The sequence below is a fragment of the Trachypithecus francoisi genome, unplaced genomic scaffold, assembly GCF_009764315.1.
Source record: "Trachypithecus francoisi isolate TF-2019V2 unplaced genomic scaffold, Tfra_2.0 Lachesis_group0, whole genome shotgun sequence".
NCBI lineage: Eukaryota > Metazoa > Chordata > Mammalia > Primates > Cercopithecidae > Trachypithecus > Trachypithecus francoisi.
In genome coordinates, this window is record NW_022681453.1 from 54256828 (window position 1) to 54280119 (window position 23292).

The 23292-nt window shown below is 49.7% G+C and overlaps 2 protein-coding genes and 1 long non-coding RNA gene across 7 annotated transcripts in view; 2 read left to right on the plus strand and 1 right to left on the minus strand.

The window, feature by feature from the left end:
* Positions 1 to 10243, plus strand: part of TATDN2 (TatD DNase domain containing 2) — a 43039-nt gene extending 32796 nt beyond the window's left edge. The window contains exons 5-9 of one of the 4 annotated variants that reach the window (XR_004437013.1): positions 5385 to 5512; positions 7318 to 7501; positions 7703 to 7799; positions 7924 to 8073; positions 8264 to 10243. Coding sequence is in view for 1 of the 4 variants with exons in the window: in XM_033210653.1 (XP_033066544.1) it covers positions 5385 to 5512; positions 7318 to 7501; positions 7924 to 8064 (453 nt within the window). In the remaining 3 variants the exon portion in view is untranslated. The remainder of the gene's footprint in view (positions 1 to 5384; positions 5513 to 7317; positions 7502 to 7702; positions 7800 to 7923; positions 8074 to 8263) is intronic. The other 3 variants (XR_004437011.1, XR_004437012.1, XM_033210653.1) reach the window with 3 other exon arrangements.
* On the minus strand, positions 8977 to 20724 carry GHRL (ghrelin and obestatin prepropeptide). Of its 2 annotated transcripts, none has more exons than XM_033210658.1 (5): positions 19972 to 20470; positions 19282 to 19418; positions 18959 to 19075; positions 15907 to 16015; positions 8977 to 10367 (listed from the first exon to the last, which is right to left on the minus strand). In XM_033210658.1, exons 2-5 carry the CDS (start codon positions 19387 to 19389, stop codon positions 10291 to 10293), a joined length of 411 nt encoding a protein of 136 aa, XP_033066549.1. In that variant the 5' UTR covers positions 19390 to 19418; positions 19972 to 20470; the 3' UTR covers positions 8977 to 10290. The 2 variants fall into 2 exon arrangements, with proteins under 2 accessions (XP_033066549.1, XP_033066550.1); XM_033210659.1 differs by lacking the exon at positions 8977 to 10367 and adding an exon at positions 14966 to 15117 and having other exon boundaries at positions 19972 to 20724.
* Positions 11044 to 21833, plus strand: LOC117083248. Its single transcript, XR_004437014.1, has 4 exons — positions 11044 to 11085; positions 12591 to 12673; positions 14964 to 15076; positions 21346 to 21833. It is a non-coding gene; the product is annotated as an uncharacterized LOC117083248 (long non-coding RNA).
* The last annotated feature ends 1459 nt before the right edge of the window (positions 21834 to 23292 follow it).

The following is a 23292-nucleotide window of genomic DNA, read 5'->3' on the forward strand; positions in this document are numbered from 1 at the left end:
GAGTAGCTGGGACTGTAGGCGTGTGCCACCTCGCCTGGCTAATTTTTGTATTTTTAGTAGAGGTGGGGTTTCACCATGTTTGTTAGTCTAATCTTGAGCTCCTGACCTCGAGTAATCCACCTACCTTGGCCTCCAAAAAGTGCTGATATTACAGGCCTGATCTGCTGTGCACAGCCCCTGTTAATATTTTTTTTCCGCCCAATATTTTTTGAGCATGGTGCTTTGGCAGGGTAAGAGTTGTAGTATTGTAGAATTTTTCTTTTTTTTTTTTTTCAGAGATGAGGTCTTTGTTGCCCACACTGGAGTTCAGTGGTGCAGCCATAGCTCACTGCAGCCTCAATCTCCTGAGCTCAAGTGATCCTCCCACCTCATCCTCTCAAGTAGCTGGGACTGCAGGTGCACACCACCATGCCTGGCTAATTAAAAAAAATTTTTTTTGAGATGGAGTCTTGCTGTGTCCACCCAGGCTGGAGGGCAGTGGTATGATCTCAGCTCACTGCAACCTCCACCTCTTGGGTTCAAGTGATGCTCCTGGCTTAGCCTCCTGAGTGACTGGGATTATAGGTGCCTGCTACCACACCTGGCTAATTTTTTGTTTTTGAGACAGAGTTTCGCTCTTGTTGGCCAGACTGGAGTGTAATCGCATGATATTGGCTCATTGCAGCCTCCGGTTCCTGGGTTCAGGCGATTCTCCCGCCTCAACCTCCTGAGTAGCTGGGATTACAGACTCCCGCCACCACGCCCAGCTAATTTTTTGTATTTACAGGATCACACCTGTAATCCCAGCACTTTGGGAGGCCAAGATGGGTGGATCACTTGAGGGCAGGAGTTTGAGACTGCCTGGCCAACATGGTGCAACCCCATCTCTACTAAAAATACAAAAATTAGCTGGGTATGGCTGGGTGCGGTGGCTTATTCCTGTAATCCCAGCACTTTGGGAGGCTGAGGCAAGCGGATCACCTGAGGCCAGCAGGAGTTGGAGACCAGCCTGGGCCAACATGGCGAAACCCCATTTCTGCAAAGAAAAATTTAGCCGAGTGTGATGGCACATGCCTGGGGTCCCAGCTACTCAGGAGGCTGAGGCAGGAGGATTGCTTGAGCCTGGGAGGTTGAGGCAGCAGTGACCCATGATTATGCTCCAGCCAGGGCGACAGAGTGAGACCCTGTCTCAAAACATAACAGAATTATCAGGGTCTCAGGTCTGCACTTAAAGGTCCATGGGGCGACCTGCACAACAAACTGAACTAGAAGTGACAGGCACAGGGTGGTAAACACAGTCTTGAAGATGTCATTTGGCTTGGTGAGATTCGACTCAAGACTGGAAGATAATGAGTCTGAGGAATTGCTGGCTGGGGGAGGGCTAAGCTGCCTGTAAAAGGGCGGAAGACTAGAAAATATTTGTCAACACCAGAGACTCCTAGGCTGGGTGGGGGATGTGGACACTGTTTTGATGTAAATAAAAACTTTGGCACCCAAATGAGGTGAATGGTGGTGACTGGGAACTGCACCTGGTTGGATGTCAGTGCAGAGTTGCATTTACCTAAAAGAGCAGTTAGCAAGTTCTTGATGTGTCCTGCTGAATGTTTCATCTTGTGAAGGGAAGAAGAAGAACTTACAGAGGGCTGGGCGAGGTGGCTCACGCCTGTAATCCCAACACTTTGGGAGCCTGAGGCAGGAAATTGCTTGAACCTAGGAGTCCAAGATGAGCCTAGGCAACATAGTGAGACCGCATCTTTATTACATTAAAAAAAAAAAAAAAAAAAAACCTGTGGAAGGAATGTATCTGGCCAAGATGATAGGGTGCTAGACCCAGTTCATTGTAAGAGAGTTTGGTTGCTGTACCTAAAATTTTCTGGAAGGATTGGAAAATAGAGAAGCAAAACAACTGGGGAAAGAATGGGCAGTTATAGTTATTCTGCTGGTTAGGGCAAATTACTGTTAACGTTTTCTTTGTTGATCTGTGGTATTTACAGATTTAACTATGTAACTCATAAGAGTTGGATCCTGAAGACTTTGTGTGTAAGTTGCACATGTCAGCATCTGGGAGGGATGCCAGGGAGAGTATACTGTCCTTCCCTACCCAGGCTGTATCTCTTTATGTGTGTTAAAGAGGAATTAATTAATTATTAAGGTAATAGGCCGGGCGCGGTGGCTCAAGCCTGTAATCCCAGCACTTTGGGAGGCCGAGACGGGCGGATCACGAGGTCAGGAGATCGAGACCATCCTGGCTAACACGGTGAAACCCCGTCTCTACTAAAAATACAAAAACTAGCCGGGCGAGGTGGCGGGCGCCTGTAGTCCCAGCTACTCGGGAGGCTGAGGCAGGAGAATGGCGTAAACCCAGGAGGCGGAGCTTGCAGTGAGCTGAGATCCGGCCACTGCACTCCAGTCCGGGCGACAGAGCGAGACTCCACCTCAAAAAAAAAAAAAAAAAAAAAAAAATTATTAAGGTAATAAATATGCAAGAGATGCCTGGGGCAATCCCCAGGAGAGACTAACTGTGGAATCCCTGGAAATAATGGATCAATTAGGAACCCAGCCTTATGCAGGTAGAAGTGAATAATTATGCTGGGTAATAACTCATCTGTACCTCCTTCACTCCTGTTCTTTTTTGGCTGGGTTCCTGGTGAGGACAAATGCTGCAAATAGCTCCTGTCCAACCACAAGTTCCTGCATTCTAATGAGTTCTTCTTCCTTCTTAACATTTTTGAAATCTGGATGTGTTTTACGAAACATTATAAATGTAATGTTATTGTCCCTTGGAAAATTGCAAGGGACAATAAAATTGCAAGGAACAATTGCAAAGTGGCTTGTCTTCCAAGCACCTGTCATAGGATCAAAGAAATGTAGGTTGGATGTGTGTGCTTGTGTTAAAAAAAGAAATTAGGAAATTAAATAGTTTTAAGTGTCTTTTCCACTTGTGAAATTTTCCCATTCATCAACTATACTTTGAAAAATGTTTAACAGCTGTGTAATATTCTATCCTAAAGCTCTAATAGTTTATTTCACTACTCCGAGGGATAATTTTTTAGAGGCAGGAATGAAATGTTGGAATTGGAATCTCTTGAAACCTCTCCTGCCTGTGTGTAGGGGTGGGGCAGGACAGATGAACAGCTTAGCAGATGCAAATAGGAGGAGCTCCAGTCACCTATTGATAATGGAACTGGCCAGCCTTTAAATAAAGCCTCTTCCAAGCAGTCTATAATTTTGATGTCTATGGTCATTTTCCTTTCGTTGAAAACACAGATTAAACAAAAGTTACATCAGAATTGATATTGGCTTAGTGTTGCTATTTTGAAAAGAGGCAGTACAGGTGTTAGACTTGTAAATATCATTCTCAAGTGACTATCACCTGACCCAAATTACCAAAAGTATCTCATTGTTTGATGCTAAAAACATAAACACAAATTATGTTCCACAATTGTAGAGACTACTCGTGGAAACAATATGAGGTGATTTGCTTATAATGAATTAATCTTTTTTTTTTTTTTGAGACAGTCTTGCTCTGTCCAGGCTGGAGTGCAGTGGCACGATCTCAGCTCACTGCAACATCCGCCTCCCAGGTTTAGGGGATTCTTGTGCCTCAGCCACCCAAGTAGCTGGGATTATAGGCACCTGCCACCATGCCCAGCTAATTTTTGTATTTTTAGTAGAGACAAGGTTTCACCATGTTGGCCAGGCTTGTCTTGAACGCCTGACCTCAAACCCGACTCGGCCTCCCAAAGTGCTGGGATTACAGGCGTGAGCCACCACACCTGATGAATTAATACTTTTCTTTGTTCTAAACCTGGGCTCGTTAGAGGAAAGAACAGGTCCTAACCCTACTTTTTTCATTTAAATTAACAATAGTGAAGATTTTTTTTTTTTTTTAACACTAGTGAAGATTTAAAAGTGGCTAGTGTTATAAAGAGTAAAGTGTATCTGTAGTTATTGACCTGCGAGGATATCTGATTTTGACTGAGTAAAGGAAGCAAATTGGCCGGGCACGGCGGCGCATGCCTGTAATCCCAGCACTTTGGGAGGCTGAAGTGGGCAGATCAGTTGAGGTTAGGAGTTTGAGACCAGCCTGACCAACATGGCGAAACCCCATCGCTACAAAAAAATATAAAAATTAGCCAGGCAAGGTGGTGCCTGCCTGTCATACCAGCTACTCGGGAGGCTGAGGCAGGAGAATCGCTTGAACCCAGGAGATGCAGTCTGCAGTGAGCTGCAATCGCGCCATTACACACCAGCCTGGGCAACAGAGCAAGACTCAGTCTCAAAAAAAAAAAAAAAAAACAACAACAAAAAAACAAGTTGTAGAAAATAAGTGTAGTATTTGTTTCTTTAGCAAGTATTTGAGCACCTTCTGAGAGCCAGGCACCTTGCTGGAGATACACATAAGCACCACGCCCCGCCATCCCTAACAGCTCTGCATAGGGAGAGTTCTGGAAGTTGGTATCGCTTGAGAGCGGAGGTGGGGACAGTGAGGTGAGGGACGTTAACTTTGTGCTTTATGTTCTTTTTTTTTTTTTTTTTTTTTTTTTTGAGACGGAGTCTTGCTCTGCCGCCCAGGCTGGAGTGCAGTGGCCGGATCTCAGCTCACTGCAAGCTCCGCGTCCCGGGTTTAGGCCATTCTCCTGCCTCAGCCTCCCGAGTAGCTGGGACTACAGGCGCCCGCCATGTCGCCCGGCTAGTTTTTTGTATTTTTTTTTTTTTTTTTTTTTTTTTTTGAGACGGAGTCTCGCTCTGTCGCCCAGGCTAGAGTGCAGTGGCCAGATCTCAGCTCACTGCAAGCTCCACCTCCCGGGTTTACGCCATTCTCCTGCCTCAGCCTCCCGAGTAGCTGGGACTACAGGCGCCCACCACCTCACCCGGCTAGTTTTTTGTATTTTTTAGTAGAGACGGGGTTTCACCGTGTTAGCCAGGATGGTCTCGATCTCCTGACCTTGTGATCCGCCCGTCTCGGCCTCCCAAAGTGCTGGGATTACAGGCTTGAGCCACCGCGCCAGGCCAGTGCTTTATGTTCTTGATCCCTGCCCTGCCCCTGCCACGCCAGGTTGGCATCATATAGTGATTACTGTGTGGACTGCCAGGGTTCAAGTTTGGATCCTGGTGCTACAACTGCTGACTGCAAGTTAACTTGCCCTCACTGCATGCTGCGCAGACAGCAGCACCTGCCTCAGGGTGGTTGTGAGGACTGCAGGTTATGATAGACCTGCAGTACTTTGGGCACTACCTGGCTCTGTTGTAAGTGCCCAGTAATCATTAGCTATTATTATTACATTGTACAGTGGAAAGAGTTAGAGACACGGTGGGGGCGCCTGCTGGACCGGGTGTTCCAGAGGTAACGGACTTCCGAAGTGCTGCTAACCAACAGGGGTTGTCGCTGTGTCCTCTTCTAGGTATTTGAGAGACAGCTACAGCTGGCTGTGTCTCTAAAGAAGCCCTTGGTGATCCACTGCCGAGAAGCTGACGAAGATCTGCTAGACATCATGAAAAAGTTTGTGCCTCCTGACTACAAGATCCATAGGTTAGAAGACTGGAACTTCAGCGGGCAAATGAAAGAAACACTTCCCTCCGTCTAGGATGTTAGTTGGAAAGATGAGAAGTTGATGAGGACAGCAATGATCGTATTCTGTCATTATACACTATCTATTCTTTTTTTTTTCCCGGAGACGGAGTCTCACCCTGTCGCCCAGGCTGGAGTGTAGTAGTGCAATTTCGGCTCACTGCAATTTCTGCCTCCCGGGTTCAAGCAGTTCTCCTGCCTCAGTCTCCTGAGTAGCTGGGACTACCGGCACATGCCACCACGCCCAGCTGATTTTTGTATTTTTAGTAGACATAGGGTTTTGCTATGTTGGCCAGGCTGGTATTGAACTCCTGACCTCGTGATCTGCCTGCCTCGGCCTCCCAAAGTGCTGGGATTATAGGCATGAGCCTCCGTGCCCAGCCTATACACTGTCTTTTCTAAAGAATTAACTATTAGGTTAAACCACTTGAAATGTATCATATTTGACCTTTTTTTTTCCTCACAAAATAGTAACTTCATATGGTTTGAACTAGTAACCCTAAATCACCAGTGAGCACAAGGGACCTTTCGTGCCCTCCTCCTGGGGATGGGTGGAAATGGAGTCTCAGTTCTCAGGAGTGAGGACTGCTCATCTTGAGAGGTTGCTGTGGGGTTTGGTGACAGCACACAGAGCATCTTAGGGTACTTGAAAGGACATTTTCTTTCCTATTTTGAACTTGAAAGCTCCTTTCCCTCCAGTTATGAAAATCAATGTCATATTTTACCAGAATGGCATCTAGGGGTTCTTCAATTCGGTTTGGTAAACTCTGAACTTATGAACTCCTGCCACGTGTAGATACTGGGCGTTGGCTTGCCTCTTGGGACATCTGGAGGTGCTGCCAGGAGACAGGTTGGATGGTGGCTTCTGCCTACATAGTGTGTGGGACTGGGTGGTCATAGGTGCTGCGGGAGCCAGAGCAGGGGCCCATGATCATAGCCCAACCAGAAGACTCAGGAGGTAATGCCTGGCCAGCTCCTTAAAGATGGTTGAGAGGGGTTGGCTGAATAACAAGGACTCTAGCACCCAAACTGGGTCTTGTCAGATGGCAGAAAAAGGGGGATGGGGTCGTCAGGGCCTTTGGGTACCTAAGCAGAGTGAGTGAAGCCTTTGGCCCCGAGCTGGGCACACACCAATGATGAAGCAGTCAGTTGGCTTTTCTGGTTGGTTGGTTTTTCATTGCTGCATTTTGGGCTAACTTTGAATGTAATGGTGGCTGGTAGGCCAGGGCTAAGCTGACCCAACGAGGTGGTATTGCAGGAGGAGGCCCTGAATTTCCAGATTGGTAACTATATATATATGGCACCAAGAACATGAATAGGTATCAGATTAAGAGAAGAAAATTCACCTGTAGTTCGACTCCCCAATGTTTTGTTAGGTTTTCTTTCAGTTCGTTTGACTACATGGGCATATCTTTTATATGCTGTCGTTGTCATCATAGGGGCCACAGTTCTTGATTTTCCTCCTCTTCAGTGCTAGGAGCATTTCCTATCCCAGTGTGTTCTCTGTGGTGGTCATCTCAGGTGACTGCAGAGCATTCTGCAGTGTGCGTGGTGATCTCTGAGTGATTTCTGATCACTTACCAAGTGCCATCTCGGGGCTTCCTGTGTTGGAGCCGGCCCTTGTCTGTGTTTACTGTGGGGTCCTTCCCTAGGATGCAGTCTTCCCGTTTCTGGGAATCATTGAAAAGGGGTGATGGGTCTAGTGGGAGCTGGGGGCTGCTACAGACGGGACTGCGAGCAGCACTGATGTGGAGTTCTGTCCCCAGGCATTGCTTCACCGGCAGCTACCCGGTCATCGAGCCCCTACTGAAGTACTTTCCCAACATGTCTGTGGGCTTCACGGCAGTGCTGACGTACTCCTCCGCCTGGGAGGCCCGGGAAGCCCTGAGGCAGATCCCACTGGAGAGAATCATCGTAGAAACGGATGCTCCCTATTTCCTCCCTCGCCAGGTAAGGGGGTCTTCAGGCTGAGGGGAGGCACCGGAGGGAGAAGGTGGGGAGGTGGGTGGTCACCCTTAGAAGGTTGGCAGGGCCAGAGCCCCAGTGACTTCCAGGTCCCATCCTGGGCTGTGTAGATGCTTCCTTGCTGTTACTCTGCAGAACCAAAAGTCTAGGGGGCTGAGAAGCTGAAGGGTAACCACTCTCTTCCAGGCAGTGCAAAGCCCTACCCTGTAGAGGGTAGTCCAAGGAAGCGTGGGACCCTGCTCACCCAGAGCCCCCATGACTAGGACTCTCCCTGCACCTGCAGGTAACGGGGTCTCTACAGGGCAGCCCCAAAGAGGTCCTTGCTGGGGAAGGGACAGGGAGGGAGTTCTAGATTATGACTGTGCACAAATGGCACAATGATGTTATGACCGCTTGATGTCTTCCAGGTTCCCAAAAGCCTTTGCCAGTATGCCCACCCGGGCCTGGCCTTGCATACGGTCCGAGAGATTGCCAGGGTCAAAGATCAGCCACTCTCCCGCACCTTGGCTGCCTTGCGTGAGAACACCAGTCGCCTCTACAGTCTTTAAGCAGAGAAGGTACAGTCCTCAGGAGTTTCCTAGAAAAGGTCATAAAGCTCACATTTTGTGTTTTTTAAAAACTAGGACAAACAAGTCTTTTGTTGCATTTTATTAATGTAAAGAATATAAACATAGTATGAGCATTAAGCCTGATTTGTTTTGAGTGACATGATTTGGAACCTTCTTCCTTTTCTCTTCCACCCTCCAGGGTGACCAGCAGCCTGACAGAACACAGGCTGGCTTGAAGTCTGTGTCGCAGGTCGAGGATGTGTTTGGAGAACTGATTGGAACACAGAAAACCAGGACAGGATGTTTAACTCGAGGCGGGTCATAAGGCTTCAGCTTGTGGGTGGGGTGGGTGTGGAATGAGGGGTATGGGGACTGCCTGTAATAGCACTGGGGTTTTGCCTCCCAGCCAAAATGCTCCAGGATAGGCAGCAAAGAAGAGTGTGATATGAGGGTACAGTGAGTTGGCAGTCCAAATTCTGTTCTCTGCAGCCTGTGTTTTTGAGCAGTTTGTGAATAAAGTCACCCGCCTACTCGTCTAAGCACATGTGGGTGTGTAACTCAGTTCCTGGTTCTCGGTTCTAAAAACAGACTCCCAACTGGGAAACCTTTTGGGGGAAATTAACTGGAGACCTATCTCAGAGGTGTATTTGCTTGCAACCAGTGAAGTTGTTCTCTTTCCTTCCCTGGATAACTCTTCAATTTGACTGTCACTGTTCTGGTGTCAACTCCAGCGTCAGCACAGGCAGAGGGACTTCAACTGCTGGTCTCATTGGTTTCACTGCCATTGATATGGGGTGTGCAGAGGAGCGCTCATTGTTCATGATGGAGATCCAGGACAGACTGGGGGACTCCAGGAAGAGGCCTTCTTGGGGAAGAGGACCCCAAAGGAGGTACTTCCTACTCACTGATGCCCTCAGGGTTGCTGTGTGGGTGTGTTAAGCTGATAAGGTTCAGTTTGCAGCAGAAACTACCTGCTAGTCTTGTGTCAGGGGTTCCCAGCTTCCTTTTGTTTCACTTTTGCCTCTTTCTCTGGAACATTTGACCAAAATAATCCTCATTTCATCTTGCGTAACAGTCCCTTGTGTGGCCTGCCCAGGTTGAGAGGTGAATCAATGTAGTTCTCTGAAGCTCTGCAGGGCAGCTCAGCCATGTTATATTGTCTATGCAGAATAAGCAGGCCTGGTGTCCGCAAATGTACCAGTCCCTCTCCCCCTTCTCCTGGGTGCCCCCTTGCCTTTGCCTCTCCTGTGTCCTGTCTTTCTGTGTTTTAAAAGTCAGAGCTTCTCCTTCACCTTTTGAGCAACTGAGTCATCTCAAGTCCTGAGCTCTGCTCTGCTGCCTGCTGGTGCCTTGTAAAGGTATATTCGTTACAGGCCCTAGAGGTTCTAATGGTCCAGGGTTAAGTGAGAGGAGACTATTTTGTTTCAAAGGATCCTTCACCCTGATCTCCTGCAGTGAGGTGGATAGGTCACCTGGAGTCCCTCGTCTGTGTTCTTGGAGGCTTAAATTGTAAAATACGTCCCTTATGGAATCCTAAATTCCTCTAGGTGTTTTTGGAAGGCACATTTGAGCCTTGTGAGCTAAAATGGAATGGATTTAATATTTCCTATCTGGTATTTCCGTCTTGCCCCTGGTACACAAGTCACTGGCCTGGAACTCAGCCTTGATTCACTGTCTGTCTTCATGGATCAGCTGTGCCGTTATGTTGTCTGTGCTGCAGATTTGCCCATGTGGGAAGTCGGGGTGGGACCTGATCTCCTACTTGGAAGATTTGGGGACTGCTGAGTATATCAAAGTGCTTTATTGTCACCAAGTGAACTGCAGCACAACCATCTCCTCTCCACAAGCCCTGAAGTCAGTACTGCCTGCAGGTGAAACCACCAGCCCTGTGTTAGAGGAGGAAAAGCGATGATGACATGGAAGTCTCCAAGCCTGTGCCATCCACCTGCCAAGGAAAAGCACAAGGTGCTATCTACTTTTCTCTCTAGGATTTAGATGATCATTTATGTGCTGTTACATAGTGAAACCTCACCTGTGTGGGCGTGAAAGTTGGTTGGCATTGTTTTTGATTCAGCTTTTTGGATGGCTGATTGTTTTCACTGTGCTGCGGGAATGCCTGTTTTTTTTCCCCTCTTTGGCCATCTTTTTCTGAAAATAAAGTGATGGATCCTCCAGCCAACCCAGTCTCTCTGTGTTTGTGTAGACTTACCTGAGTGATGCAGTGGTTTAATCTGGTTGTTGGCCAGCTTTGTAACCCAAGAATCCAGATAGCTGGAGACTTTCTTGAGTATCCATGTGGCTCTCTGTAAAATTAAACTGCATATAAGAATTCTTAAAGTTTGCTCAGGCATGGTGGCTCACTTCTGTAATCCCAGCACTTTGGGAGGCCAGGGTGGGCAGATCACTTGAGGTTAGGAGTTCGAGACCAGGCTGGCCAACACGGTGAAACCCTATCTCTACTAAAAATACAAAAATATAGCTGAGTGGGGTGGCACGCGCTTGTAGTCCCAGCTATTCGGGAGGCTTAAGCAGGAGAATCACTTGAACCTAGGAGGCAGAGGTTGCAGTGAGCCAAGATCGCGCCACTGCACTCCAGCCTGGGTGACAGAGCGAGGCTCTGTCTCTCCCCTCCCCCTGTCTCCCCCCAAAAAAGAATTCTTTTTTTTTTTTTTTTGAGACGAAGTCTCGCTCTGTCACCCAGGCTGGAGTGCAGTGGTGCAATCTCAGCTCACTGCAAGCGCCGCCTCCTGAGTTCATGCCGTTCTCCTGCCTCAGCCTCCCTAGTAGCTGGGACTCCAGGCGCCCACCACCACGCCTGCAAGCTCCACCTCCTGGGTTCACGCCGTTCTCCTGCCTCAGCCTCCCTAGTAGCTGGGACTACAGGCGCCCACCACCACGCCTGACTAATTTTGTTTTTGTATTTTTAGTAGAGACAGGGCTTCACCGTGTTAGCCAGGATGGTCTCGATCTCCTGACCTCGTGATCCACCCACCTCAGCCTCCCAAAGTGCTGGGATTACAGGTGTGAGCCATGGCGTCCAGCCAAGAATTCTTAAAGTTCTGCAGCCTTGAGTGTTAAGTAATTTTACTGCCTGGGAACTCAGATGCACTGCCTCTTTCTAACCTATGTAGATACTTTCTTTTCTTTTCTTTTTTTTTGTTTCCAGCACAAGGCTGTAGGAGGAAGAAAAATCTAGTCCCTGGGGGTGTTGATGAATCAGTTGGGTGGTGGGCATTGGACTGAATTCCTGATTCCTCTGGGTAAACTCTGGAGGAAATTCTGTTTCATTACTTGCACTCAGCCCTCCTATTTTGTACTAAGGTATTCTTGAATACAGGTGCACTGGCCAAAAAGTAAACTTACACATAAAAAGGAAGGCTCTCTCGCAAGAATGCTGAACACCTTTGAAGTCTCTGTTGCTGCCTTGTCTTTCAGATACAGTCATCGATGATGTATCTTTGGCATTGTCCTGAACTTTGTCTCAGTTCGTTCACAGTCGAATGTGCAGCTGGCTTTCACTCAGTGATGGTCCTTGTGACTGTCTGTCCTTGACTTTTCTGGTGTTTCCATCTTTCTGTAGGAAACTTGGGACCGATACTCATCGTTTGCTCTCAGCACCTTCATTTTGCTTCATTCATTTTTGTAAAGTAAGGGCGAATGGCCACCGGAATGTACAGTGATTGAAGAAGCAAACTCTGTCAAAGATGGTGATTAGTGGCCAGCCAGTCCCTCTCAGGGTCACTGTATTAAAAAGTGCTCATTTGCCAGTGACATCTTTTTTTGGTTTTGGTTTTTTTTTTTTTGAGACTGAGTGTCACTCTCTCGCCCAGGCTGGAATGCAGTGGTCTGATCTTGGCTCACTGCAACCTCTGTCTCCCAGGTTCAAGCGATTCTCCTGCCTCAGCCTCCTGAGTAGCTGGGATTACAGGCGCCCACCGGCATGCCTGGCTAATTTTTTTTTTAATTTTAAGTAGTGATGAGGTTTTGCTGTGTTGGCCAGTTTGGCCTTGCACTCCTGATCTCAGGTGACCCACCCGCCTCGACCTCCCAAATGCCAGTGACATTTGGAAGTGGATTCAGATGAAGGTGGGTAGCTTAGTGGAGGCATCTCAACTCTTCTATGTGCACTGTCTTAGGAGAATTTCTGAACACACACCTATAAGTGCATAAGAACTTAAATACATGTGCTGTTATGCTAATTATACACAAGGTAAAAGTTTTTTCACAAGGAGAATTTATTTTCTCCAGCAAATAGCTCGCTCACCCTAGGGGTACCTACACCCCGCTTTAGAGACGATCAGTTATAGTGGTATCATTAAACGATGCATGAAGGAGTCGGTTTAAGAAAGCTGATGCAGGAACATGTTTGAAATAATACATTTTCTCAAAGGTGTCCTCTAACCATTTTCTTTGATAAATTATATTTCTGCCCATTGTTGACTTGAAATTGTCCTCACCCTGCTACCACGTTCACCCAGTGTATTCTGAAGAAAAATGAATGAAAATGGAAACCTCTCTCATCCTAGGCAGTAGAGCGAGGCAAGCCGCACTGGCTGAGAGGCTGTGGAGCCAGATGAACAAGCAGCACCTGAGCCCTCTGACGATGGACGTGAGTCGGCCATGTACTTGCTGTGTGACTTCGGGAAAGTTAACTTAATTTCTCTGAGCTTTAGTTTTCTCCCTCATAAGTAGGCTTGCTGTGAAAATGGAGTGAAATCATATTAATCTGCATGAGTATTTAACATGGTGCCTGGTGCACATCAGGGGTGTGGTGGTAAGTGCCGGCTGCTCTAGTAATTGAATGCTTAGCTACGTGCCGGGCCCTGTGCCTAGCAGCTACGGCTCACGTGAGATCTCATGTTCAGTCTTGGCAGTAACCCAGCAAGGTAGGCATTTTACATGTGAGGAGCCTGAGAAATTCAGTCTTGGCCTGAATCATACAGCTGGTATCCAAATTCAGGTCCAAAATGAAAGCCCAGATCTTTGCAGTACACCTTGTTGCCTGGCACAGGTGAGAGTGCCCAGTCCACGGTGGGGCGCAATATCTGTTTCTATTTGAATGACCCAGGCAAGCTAGTAATAATGCTTGTGATTCCTTTGAGAGAGAAGTAAGTTCTTGTCTTTGGTGAGGGAAGCCTCAGGTGACCAGCATTTGTTCAGAGCCTGGTACCCATCCTCTCCCAAGCCCAATCAGTGGGTGCTTTCTCAAAAAGAAACCAGCTCCTGACCACTTTGGCCATTTTGGGCCTTCGCTCCTCTTCTCTAGCTATTGATGAGGGCTGTGGGCAGTTAGTGATAATCAAGGTCGTATCCCAACTAAGTGACAGAGCTGAGATGGTTAAGTTCCAGGACAAGTGTGTTGATCTCTGTACCCACTTGTGCCAGGTGCCTGGGGAGGTAGGGGCATGGCTGTCGGGGAGGGGGGGTTAGTGGGGGGCCTGCAGTGTGCTGTGACACCTGAGAAGGGGCTTCTTTTTTTTTTTTTAATCCCCACATCTTTATACCCATGGCCTTACCAATGTAAGTGAATTTCAATTTATCAATCAACAAGTCATATTTTAAAATTGAACTTTTGTTTACAGATACTTGTAGATTCACATGGAATTGTAAGAAGCTGTTTCCCATCAGCCATTTACTAAGTAGCCTGGGGATCTTGTTCAAATGCAGATCCAGATAGATTAGGGCTGGGGTGCTGCCCAAGATTCTGCATTTCTAAGAAGTTCCCAGATGACGGTGGTGTTCACAGACCACAGCTCCTATGTGAGGAAGAGCAGTTGGGTTTCTGTCTGTCTGCCGCACCTGATCAGTGGTTAGTGCCTGAGTGTGGGGCGGCCAGAATTTTACTTGAGGAGACACTCGGCTCCTAGCACCCTCTGTGGTGCGGGTTTTCCAGAGTGCGGGCATTACCCCAACTGTCTCTGCAGACAGCTTCCTGCATGCTTCTCACAAGTGCTCAGATGGCTGAGTTGGCAAGTGGGTGGTGCTGCTCTTTGGGGCCGCCTTGTTCTTTGCCTTTCCCTCCCTTTAGTGATGTGTCCCATCCGTTGCCCACACTCAGTCCACACGTTTAGGCTAAGGTGGGTGTGACTGAGTGGCCTTTCCCCGGGAAGACCAGTGTCGTAACTGGAATTAAGTTGTGGAACGTAAGAGTCAAGGCTCATGTCTGCTGTAAGCTGGAGTTGAGGGAATGTTTGGGGATCCCACCAGGTATCAGTAAGGGAACCATGGTGACAGCCAGCCTTGCCCACGTGAGGCATCTGCTTTGTCAGGCCTTCTCAGTAGTGGAGAAGGGAGGAAGGAGAATGCAGCTCTTCAGCGCTGTCTAGCAGTGCCCAAGAGCCGCTGGGCACCTCACTAAACGTCTAACTTCAAATTCATTCTTGGGCATTCCTGTTTTCCTCTCCGGTCTTGAATAGATGTTGGCTCCGATAATGTCATCCTGAAGTTTCTTTGTCCACACAGCCCTGGCTGGTTGTTGTTAATAAGCTGTTAGTGCAGCCTTGCACTCAGGAAGCCCTGATGTGTAAAGGAACTGTCTTTGTTCTTCCTCTCTTCCCTTTCTCTTAGTCCCACTTTATCTCTCCTCTCTCTTCCTCTCCCTCCTCGTTTTCTCCCTCCCTCCTCTTCTTCCCCTTTCCCTCCTGCTCTCCCCCTTTCTCTCCTCCTCTAAGAAACCCAGTCTTAATTCCGCACAATGCGTGCACATACAGTAGCTTCTCTGCTTGAGTGAGCTGCTGTGGTTAGGGTTCTAAGCATGCACATTGGCCTTACTGCTTGTCCTTTCATTCCCTTCCCACAGACCGTAGACCAAGAATTATTTTCATTTTTATTATTTTGATTTTTTTAAAGTGAAATGTTAACTTTTCCTCTTTGAAATGAATTCCCATTTGGAACATCAGCCTACAGTTTGAACGTTTATTCACCTCCTGAGCTTGTACAACAGTCGTGGGAGTTGTGGCAGAAGCAAGTGAAAGGCCAGATGAGCGCTTCTAAGCTTGGGAGGAAGAGAGAGGTGAGTAAGGCTTGTGGGCAATCACTTGTCAGCTGGGGCCTCTGGAAAGCAAGAGGTTGAGTCAGAATGCTGGACGTACTGTCCTGCTAGTGTTTTTCTTCTATGGTGGTGACATTGCAGGTGGGATGTAATGGTGGGGGTTGCGGGGAAGCACTGGCCGTGGAGTCAAACTGTTGTGCCCTGGGTAAGTCACCTCAAAGCTGAGTCTTGGTTTCCTCGTTTGCACAGCGGGGTGAATGCTACTTCTGCTGTTCCCCAGGGGTGAAGGGTCACTGCCTTGGTGACAACAGTGCTTTGCAGATGTGCAGGTGTTTTCTGCCACCTCAATCAGTCGGGCGGTTTCTTTTTTTCTTTTACAAGAAGAGGGGATTCAAAGCAAACCCTTTGCTTAACTCAGGAAGCTCTAATATTTGAAGGCACTGCTTAACAGCCTGCAGAACCTGTTCTGAGTACTACTTTGGCACCAATTCCTTTTTGTTTGTGGAGTAAAATTACGCAGTGAAGATGGTGTGACACCAAATAATTGTAGACTCCCGCAATAGGTAAAATAGCTTCATTTTACAGTTAAGGAAGCTGAGATTCAGCTGAGGCCCCAAAGCTAGCTAATGTACTAGTTCTTAGAACATTCTTTGAACACAAAGACTATGATGAACTCCCTTCTGAGCCACTCACAAATACTAGCCAACCACTCTCCTGCAGATCTTTGGGAAAGGGAAATTAGAAGTTCTTTTGGAGAGGCAGAGGTTGGGGAAAACTCTCGTCACCCACAGAGTGAACTCCCACGTGGGGCTGCAAGGAAATCAAGCAGCCCTGGTCCAGGCAGGACTCACCTTTGGCCTCTTCCCAGAGGATGTCCTGAAGAAACTTCCCCAGGGCCTGGCTGTGCTGCTGGTACTGAACCCCTGACAGCTTGATTCCAACATCAAAGGGGGCGTTGAACTAGGAGGCAGGGCAGGGAGGACCCAGGAGATGTCAGAGGTCATGCCCATCCCCATCCCAAAGGGGGCTCTGGGCTGTCTGCTCTCTCCTCAGGAGTGGAGAGGGAGAATGGCCTTTGGGCCCCAGCAGGGACTGCCGAGTGACACCTCAACCAGATTCTCTTCCTTTATCAGGGCCACAGCTCACCTTCCCATTCACCATCTGTCAGACACTTACTTACCTTGCGGTCTCCTGCCTCCCAGCCTTAGCCTCTAGGGGGATTGCTGATAAAAGCTGTGGTGGCCCCTGGTAGGAGACTTTTTTCTCCTTTGCAGTTTTGAAGACAAACGGTTGAGTCACCAATGGCAGCATTTCGGGTCCTGGCAGGGTGTCTGCCCGGCATTCTCAGCACTGGCCTGCTGGCCTTCTATTCCTTCCCTGCCCCCAGCTCTTTCTCCTTTCCCTCTTGTCTGTTTCTTCTCCTTTTTCTCCTTCCCTAGGCATTTTTTCCTCTCATATGCATAACCCTTTCTTTGATGCCTGGAAAATCAAAAGGAAGCTGATGTTTTCCTAGAAGGAGGCTCTGAACCAAGTCCTCCTTTCTGTGCCTCCATTTCTTCCCCTCTACGGGGAGAGCTCCCCATCTCTCCTGTTTTCCAGGTGTTCCTGAGATGATTTTCTGGAGCTCAAAGCTTTGAGTGGGAAGGAGCTCTGCTGCAGCCACATGGCTGACTTTCCTTGGGAGCAGAGATTGCCTCTGTTTGCCAGTGGCTGCCTCGGTGCCTGGCCATGTTGGGTGCTGTCTTGTCTGAGTCAGGGAAGGATCTTAGTGCTAGGTCATTTGTTCCTCACAGTAGAAGCCCAGGGAGTTGGAGGCCAAGGACTAGGAAGCAGGACTTTTAAACCCACCTGGCCCTGAAAACCACTTTAGTCCCATTCCCTTCCTCTGCGTCAGGCCAGGCATCCTCAGGGCCTCCCTGTGGGGTAGGCGCTACCACTGTACCCGTTTTACAGGTGTGGACACAGGCGCAGAGAAGCTATTAACCAACCAATAGCTATGTGTTCCCTTTTCGAAATCTCCCTCCCCTTAACTCCACCATGAAGATGGACCCAGTGGGGAATGACATGATTGATTTTTTTTTTTTTTTGGTAAGGAAATTGGGGCCTTCCATTCCCTCCGGTAAATACTCATTTTTCTTCCACTGCTGAGGCAAATGCAGGGTGGCCCATCACCTGGCAGACATCTTAGTGAACAGGAGCAGCGGTCTGGGAGACTGCTGGGCTGGCCTAACACCTGGTGCTGTGGTACAGGCAAGTGAGAGGTGTCATGGTGCTGGCTGGTGGTGGGGGCCAGCTTCCCTCTTGGCCTCAGTGGCCCATCTGTTCAATGGGAGTGGGACTTGGTCTCCAAAGTCTTCTACTCTGAAACTTGATTTTGGGAGGGAAATGTTTGCGGGGAGGTAGAGGGGCCTGAGATGAGAGACGTGGGTGGGACACTAGGTTGTGAGGGGTTTGGTAGTGGGGCGCTCCCGGGCTCTGCAGCTGCTCCTCTTCTGGTAGCCTCAACACCCCCCAGGCGTTTGACTTCTGGTTCCAGCCAAGGCAGCGTGGGTCACATGCTCTGAGTCTGGCTTTCACAGAAACTGCAAAGTTCCCGCTGTACCAACCCCACCTTGCATCATCAGCCACCAAGACCTCTTTCTCATCTGGGCTAATGTGCAGCTCCTCTGGCTGGGATGACCATGTGTGGAGCTGGCTGTCTCACCAGCAAAATATCCTGGTTTTGGCATAAGGATATGTAGCTCTTTCAAATGGGAATCTAGTGTATCCTATCGTGTAGAGGAAAGATCTGAACACCACTAGGCACTGGTGAGGGTGAGAGCGAGCAGGGGCTGGGGGAGCTTCCGATGGCTTTATTCCTCGACTGGAGAAGAGTATGGTGAACAGGCAGGCAGAGGCCAAGGCAGGCACATTTCACTCCTTCTCTGGAAGGAAGAGGCCTCCCTGGGCCACTGTGCGCTGTCTCTGTTCATCAGACCAATGAGGAGGAAGAGGGCTTGGGGACTGGAGTCAGCCCTGACCTTGTGTTGCATCTCTGCCACACTCCGCTGTGGTACGTTGGGCAAGTGAGTTCCCCTCTGAACCGTTCCTCCGCTCTAAAGTGGGAATAATGCCAGCCCTGCTTACCTCACAGGTTGTCGTAGGGAGGAGGTAGGGCGGTTAGAGGTGAAGCTGGTATCCTCGGGCACAGTGTTTAATAACTGCCATTATTAAGTGCTACCTTGGGGGAATCCTGCCTTAGCCGCGAAATGGTGTCACCAACCAAATGCTTAGAAGAAACCATTCCCTGAACCTCAGCCACAGGAAGGTTATATAGACAACCCCGTAAAATCCTTTACTCCCTCCTCCTCTCCATCTCTGGGTTAACTTTCTCCTTGCCCCCCACACGATTTGTCAGAGCAAATCGTCCAGACCTGCTCTCCTTGCCTCCAGGTGAGGTGAGTGAGTGCTGGAGCCTGGGCTGGCGCTGGCTCTCCCATCCGGGGTGCTATTTCGAAGCACTCCATCCCCCAGTTCAGGCCCTAGAAGCCCCTGAGTAAAACACGGTTTTCTGCAGAGAAACATCTTCAGTCTGGGCCTGCTGTTTATTTCTGGGTGTCTTTGCCTCTGGGCACTGTATTTTCTGTCCCCTTTGAGTCACCTGGAGGCTCTGGCACCCCCTCTCCTCTGCCCAGTCTCCCTCCATCCCTATTCTGTTGTAGCAAAGTTACTTCTCCCAGATGTTTTTCTCTTAATGGGCAAAGACCTCACAGAGCCCAGGGCAGAGCTCAGCTCCTGTGGTACTGGTTTTATAGTTCTGGGGAGCTTGTAGTTGGGACCCTGTTCACTGCCACCTGTCCCTGCCCTCCCTCTCCCGACCCAACCCTCGCCGCCACAGAAACATAAAACTGCAGAGGTACCAACCTGGATATCCAGTTCATCCTCTGCCCCTTCTGCCTGATCTCCATCTTCTGGGCGGAGCCAGCCTCCTAGAGCTCGAGGCTGCAGCTTGGCTGGTGGCTTCTTGGACTCTTTTCTCTGCTGGAAGGGGGAAATAGTCTCTTTAGGACCCCAGGCCCCCATGTCCTTCCAGAAAGAGTGAGGTCAGACCCAGTCCTTTGTGCTCTGGGAGAAGGCCGAAGCCCAGAGATTGCACCGCTGTTCCAGGTCACAGAGCTGGTTGCTAAGTGGCAGGGCTGGAACAAGAGACCCTAGTCAGCATGTGGGGCTTTGTGGGAAGCTCTCACCTGGACTCTCTGGTGTTCAGGGCTCAGGAAGCTGGAGCCTGCCATGGCCAAGTCCAGCCAGAGCATGCCGAGGAGCAGGAGGCTGCAGACATTCCCTGGGGAGGGCATGGCCTCAGCTGGGTTGCAGACAGGTGGACCTGGGGGAGAGAGGATCTCCAGGCAGCTGCCTCCCCTTCTCATGTGCCTCTGAGCTAGCTCAGGTAGGAGCCCAGCAAATGGCGTGAGGGGGCTTTACTATCTGGGGTCCTGACTGCTATGTAGACAGGACCCCCCTCCACCTCCCAAGGTAGAAGAGAATGGATGTGTGTTCTCTTCTCCAAGGCTGTTCAGGGCAGAATGCCTGGCAGCAAGACTCGATAGGGGGCTGGGGGAAGGAAGAGGCCTCCCTGGGCCACTGTGGGTCCTCCCCAGTGCCTTTTGTCCCAGGCTCTGAGGAGCTCGTGGCAAGTCTTTTCATGAGGAGTGAGGAAGCTGAACCAGCAAGGGCCCCAGGGGACTTAGTGGGGAGGGGGATTAGAGGCAGCTCCTAAACGAAGCCTTGTCTCTGAGCAGCCAGACAGACTCAGATTGTCCAACATCCCCTGTGTTTAGAGGGGACTCCTGAGGCCCAGAGAAGTTAAATGAACGGGCAGCAGTCACAGACAATAAACCTGTCAGCAACCATGCACGCAGAGAGGAGAGAGAGCCTACCTGCAGTTCCTGGCGGAGGTGGTGCCTGGGGGCTGTCGGGTCCTTATATAGGAAGGCTGGTGTTTGTTTTAAACCAGCAACCCCATCTCAGAGGTGGCCTAGCTTCTGTGGGGCTGATGTACAATGTACATTCCTTGGGAACTAAAAATGTTCATGTCCTCTGGGTAGAAGTCAACAGTGGAGGTCAGATGCCCTGCGGGATTGCTGGGTTGGCGAGGGGTGAAGCATGTGCTCCAGCTGTCCCTGGAACACAGGGTGGCAGGGTGCCCCAAGTGGGCATGGCCCTGGTGGAGGAGGGAGGGAGGAGAGTGGCTCTGGGGTCTGGGTGCGGCTTTGTTGCTGTGTGACCTTAGCTTACTCGCCCTTTCTCCCTGTGTAAAAGGAGGCTGTTGTCACTAGGAGAGCTCTGAGACCTCCCCAGTCCGGCGCCCCGTGGTTTCCCATGTGCTGTTGCTGCTCTGGCCTCTGTGAGCCCTGGGAGCCCGCGGGGAGCCGGGCTGGTGATCCTACACCTTCCCGAGGAGGAGAGTCCTACCTTCGGGTTGAGCAGACTGCTCCTGATCATCCTCTCCAGGCAGCGGGTGTGGGGATAACTTCAGCCAGTGGCTGCGCTTCTGTCCTTTCCGCCAGGTGCTGTGACATGACTGCCTGGCTTGGCGTTTTTTCTCATGGCAGTTTGCCTTGCCTTCCCTTCCCCCAGCAGCTCTGGTCCCTTTTAGCGGATGCCTCTCCTGAGAGGGAAGTGCATTGGACCTGGAGGTGGGAGATCTGCGTTTAGTGCTTAGCACAGGGCTGGCTCCTCCCTCGTTGACTGGCCTTAGGCAGACCACAGATAATTCCCCTTACCCAGAGTCTTTGAGGGTGAAATGAGGCGATGGGGGAAAGGTGGCTTCTAACCTGTAAAACACCCTGCAGATGACAGCGGTGTCATACCAGGCCCATAGGACTTCCCAGCACAGGCCGAGGCCACTGCCTCATTTCCCTTGGTCCCAGGAATTTCTTCCCTTCTCGGGTGCTTCATCCAACTGGTCCCTGGCAGGAACCCCTAAGGGCCAATGAGTTGTCTGCAGAGAAGTTCTAGCAGTTCAGGAGAGGAGCTCACCTTAGGCTGGGGCTTGTCACAGGGATGTTAGCAAAGGCTCCAGGAAAGAGGCCTGTGGGGAACTTGGGGCAGGGCTTGGAAGGCAGGGCTTTGCGACAAGCAGAGGGGAGGTGAAGGTGTGGGTAGAGTACGTCAGTACAGCAAGGAGAAGGCTGGATGGCTTGGAGGAGGATGGCGATGGGGTCATAACAAAAACATTAGAAGGTGGTTTGGGGCCAGGTGATGGATGCCTTGGGAGCTGCTAGCCCAGTAAGTTTGGGCTCTTTTTGCAGGAGGGCAGCCACCGAGGATTCTTGAGGAGAGAGACCATAGTATGAATGAAAGAGTTGGAAAGACGAATTTAAGGCACTGGGAGGCTGAATCCTTTATTTTGCTGGAAGAAAAACTGAATGCCAGAAGGGCCGCACTTTGCCCAAAGCTATACAGCCATCAGGGGCAATGCTGGGACTCCCCCATGGATCTCTTGGCTCCTAATATAGTGCTCTTTCTGACATGCCATCTGGCTCCGTAATGAACGTGGTGTTCCAGGAAAATCAGTCTGTGCTGAACAGGATGGAATTGGGGCAGGATGTCCAGTGAGGAGGACATTGAGGCAGCAGAGCAAACGATTGCCAAATGACCACCTATCCTACTTAAAAGATCAACCTCGGGGTGGATTGGAGCTTTCTTTTTTTCTTTTTGAGATGGAGTCTCGCTCTGTCGCCCAGGCTGGAGTGCAGTAGCGTGATCTTGGTTCAGTGTGAGCTCCGCCTCCCGGGTTCACGCCATTCTCCTGCCTCAGCCTCCCAAGTAGCTGGGACTATAGGCGCCCGCCACCACGCCTGGCTCATTTTTTGTATTTTTAGTAGAGATAGGGTTTCACCATCTTAGCCAGGATGGTCTCGATCTCCTGACCTTGTGATCCACCCACCTCGGCCTCCCAAAGTGCCGGGATTACAGACGTGAGCCACCGCACCCGGCCTGGATTGGAGCTTTCTAGAGTCTCTTGGGACAGCAGAAGCACAGACCAGGTTGGACTGAATCTTTAAGTGGGACATGAGGGACAAAGTACCTCCTGTTGGTAAACATCTCACCACCAGCCCACTGTGGTGGCTAAAATCCCACCTTTAGTCCCAGCAACATGTGAGCATGTCACCAGGAGGTCTTCACAGGCCTGTCTGCCACCTGAGTGTAGGCATCTTTTGGTCCTGGAGCCGAGAGAGGCTGAATGTGGAGAGGGTAGAGAGAGGCCTGTAGTCCTCAGAGAAGACTTGCAGCTTTTTCAGAGCCACCAACTCCATAAAAAAAAAAAAAAAATCTCCAAACAGAAAAACCCTAACTATGGTGACCAGGTATCTCCTGAGACATGAAGCCTCCGCTTACCTGGACCCTGGAGGCCTCTCCAGGCAGAGCTGCCAGTGTTGATCCTAGATAAGACCACCAGCAAGTAAACACCCACTGCGCAAAGCTGTGTTATCTTTGGGGAACTGAAATGCCCCCTGGGAGTTGGAAACTCCCCTAGCCACATACCACAGAGTCGAGGAAGGAACAGCTGATGGACAGAAGAACCATGGCGGGAGGAGGCACCCGGAAGCTACCTCACGGTCCTCTTAGTTACGGAATGGAGGAGAGATGCTGGCTGGAGGACACAGCAAATCTGAACGAGAGGAGCTTGGAGGAAGCCCGAGTGACCTGGAGGGGACTGACTGACCTTCCTCATTCTTTCCAAGTGTGAATAATAACCAAGCCCAGTTTGTCAACTCCTTGAGGGTGAGGACAAAGCCCCGTTCTCCTTTTTGGAACTTGGTGGGGGCTCAGGAAGCAGGTTCTGTCCTGTCGGTGGCTTTCCTTTCTGTTGTGGGTCTCTTGAGGGCCTGCCTTCATGAAGGCACATGATTGACTCATCATTTGTGAATTGATTGCTATATGTAAAGGGCGTCTGAGACCAAATTATCTTCATATACTTTTTTCATTATAATTTTATTTGTACTGATAATTAGTTGATTTAGCAAGCTCTTTTTTCATAGATTTGGCTAAACTTCAGTCTGAAAGAGGCAGATTCTGGGGTTCTAGAAAGAGATTTTATTCTTTGATATAGGGCCGTTTGGTGGGGTTTCTTTTTGTCCTAGTTGTAGCTTCCATAATTTCTAGATTCACATTTTCCAGTAGAAATATATAGGCATACCTCGGAGGCATTACAGCTTTGGTTCCAGACCACAATGAAGTGAGTCACACGAATT

Coding starts and splice junctions, on each gene's coding strand:
- GHRL (XM_033210658.1), bottom strand. CDS start 19,389: ATGCCCTCCCCAGGGAATGTCTGCAGCCTCCTGCTCCTCGGCATGCTC. Junction 16,016..18,958: donor AGGATGAACTGGATATCCAG/GTTGGTACCTCT, acceptor CCTGCCTCCTAG/TTCAACGCCCCCTTTGATGT. Junction 10,368..15,906: donor CCTCTGGGAAGAGGCCAAAG/GTGAGTCCTGCC, acceptor TTAATTTTACAG/AGAGCCACATGGATACTCAA.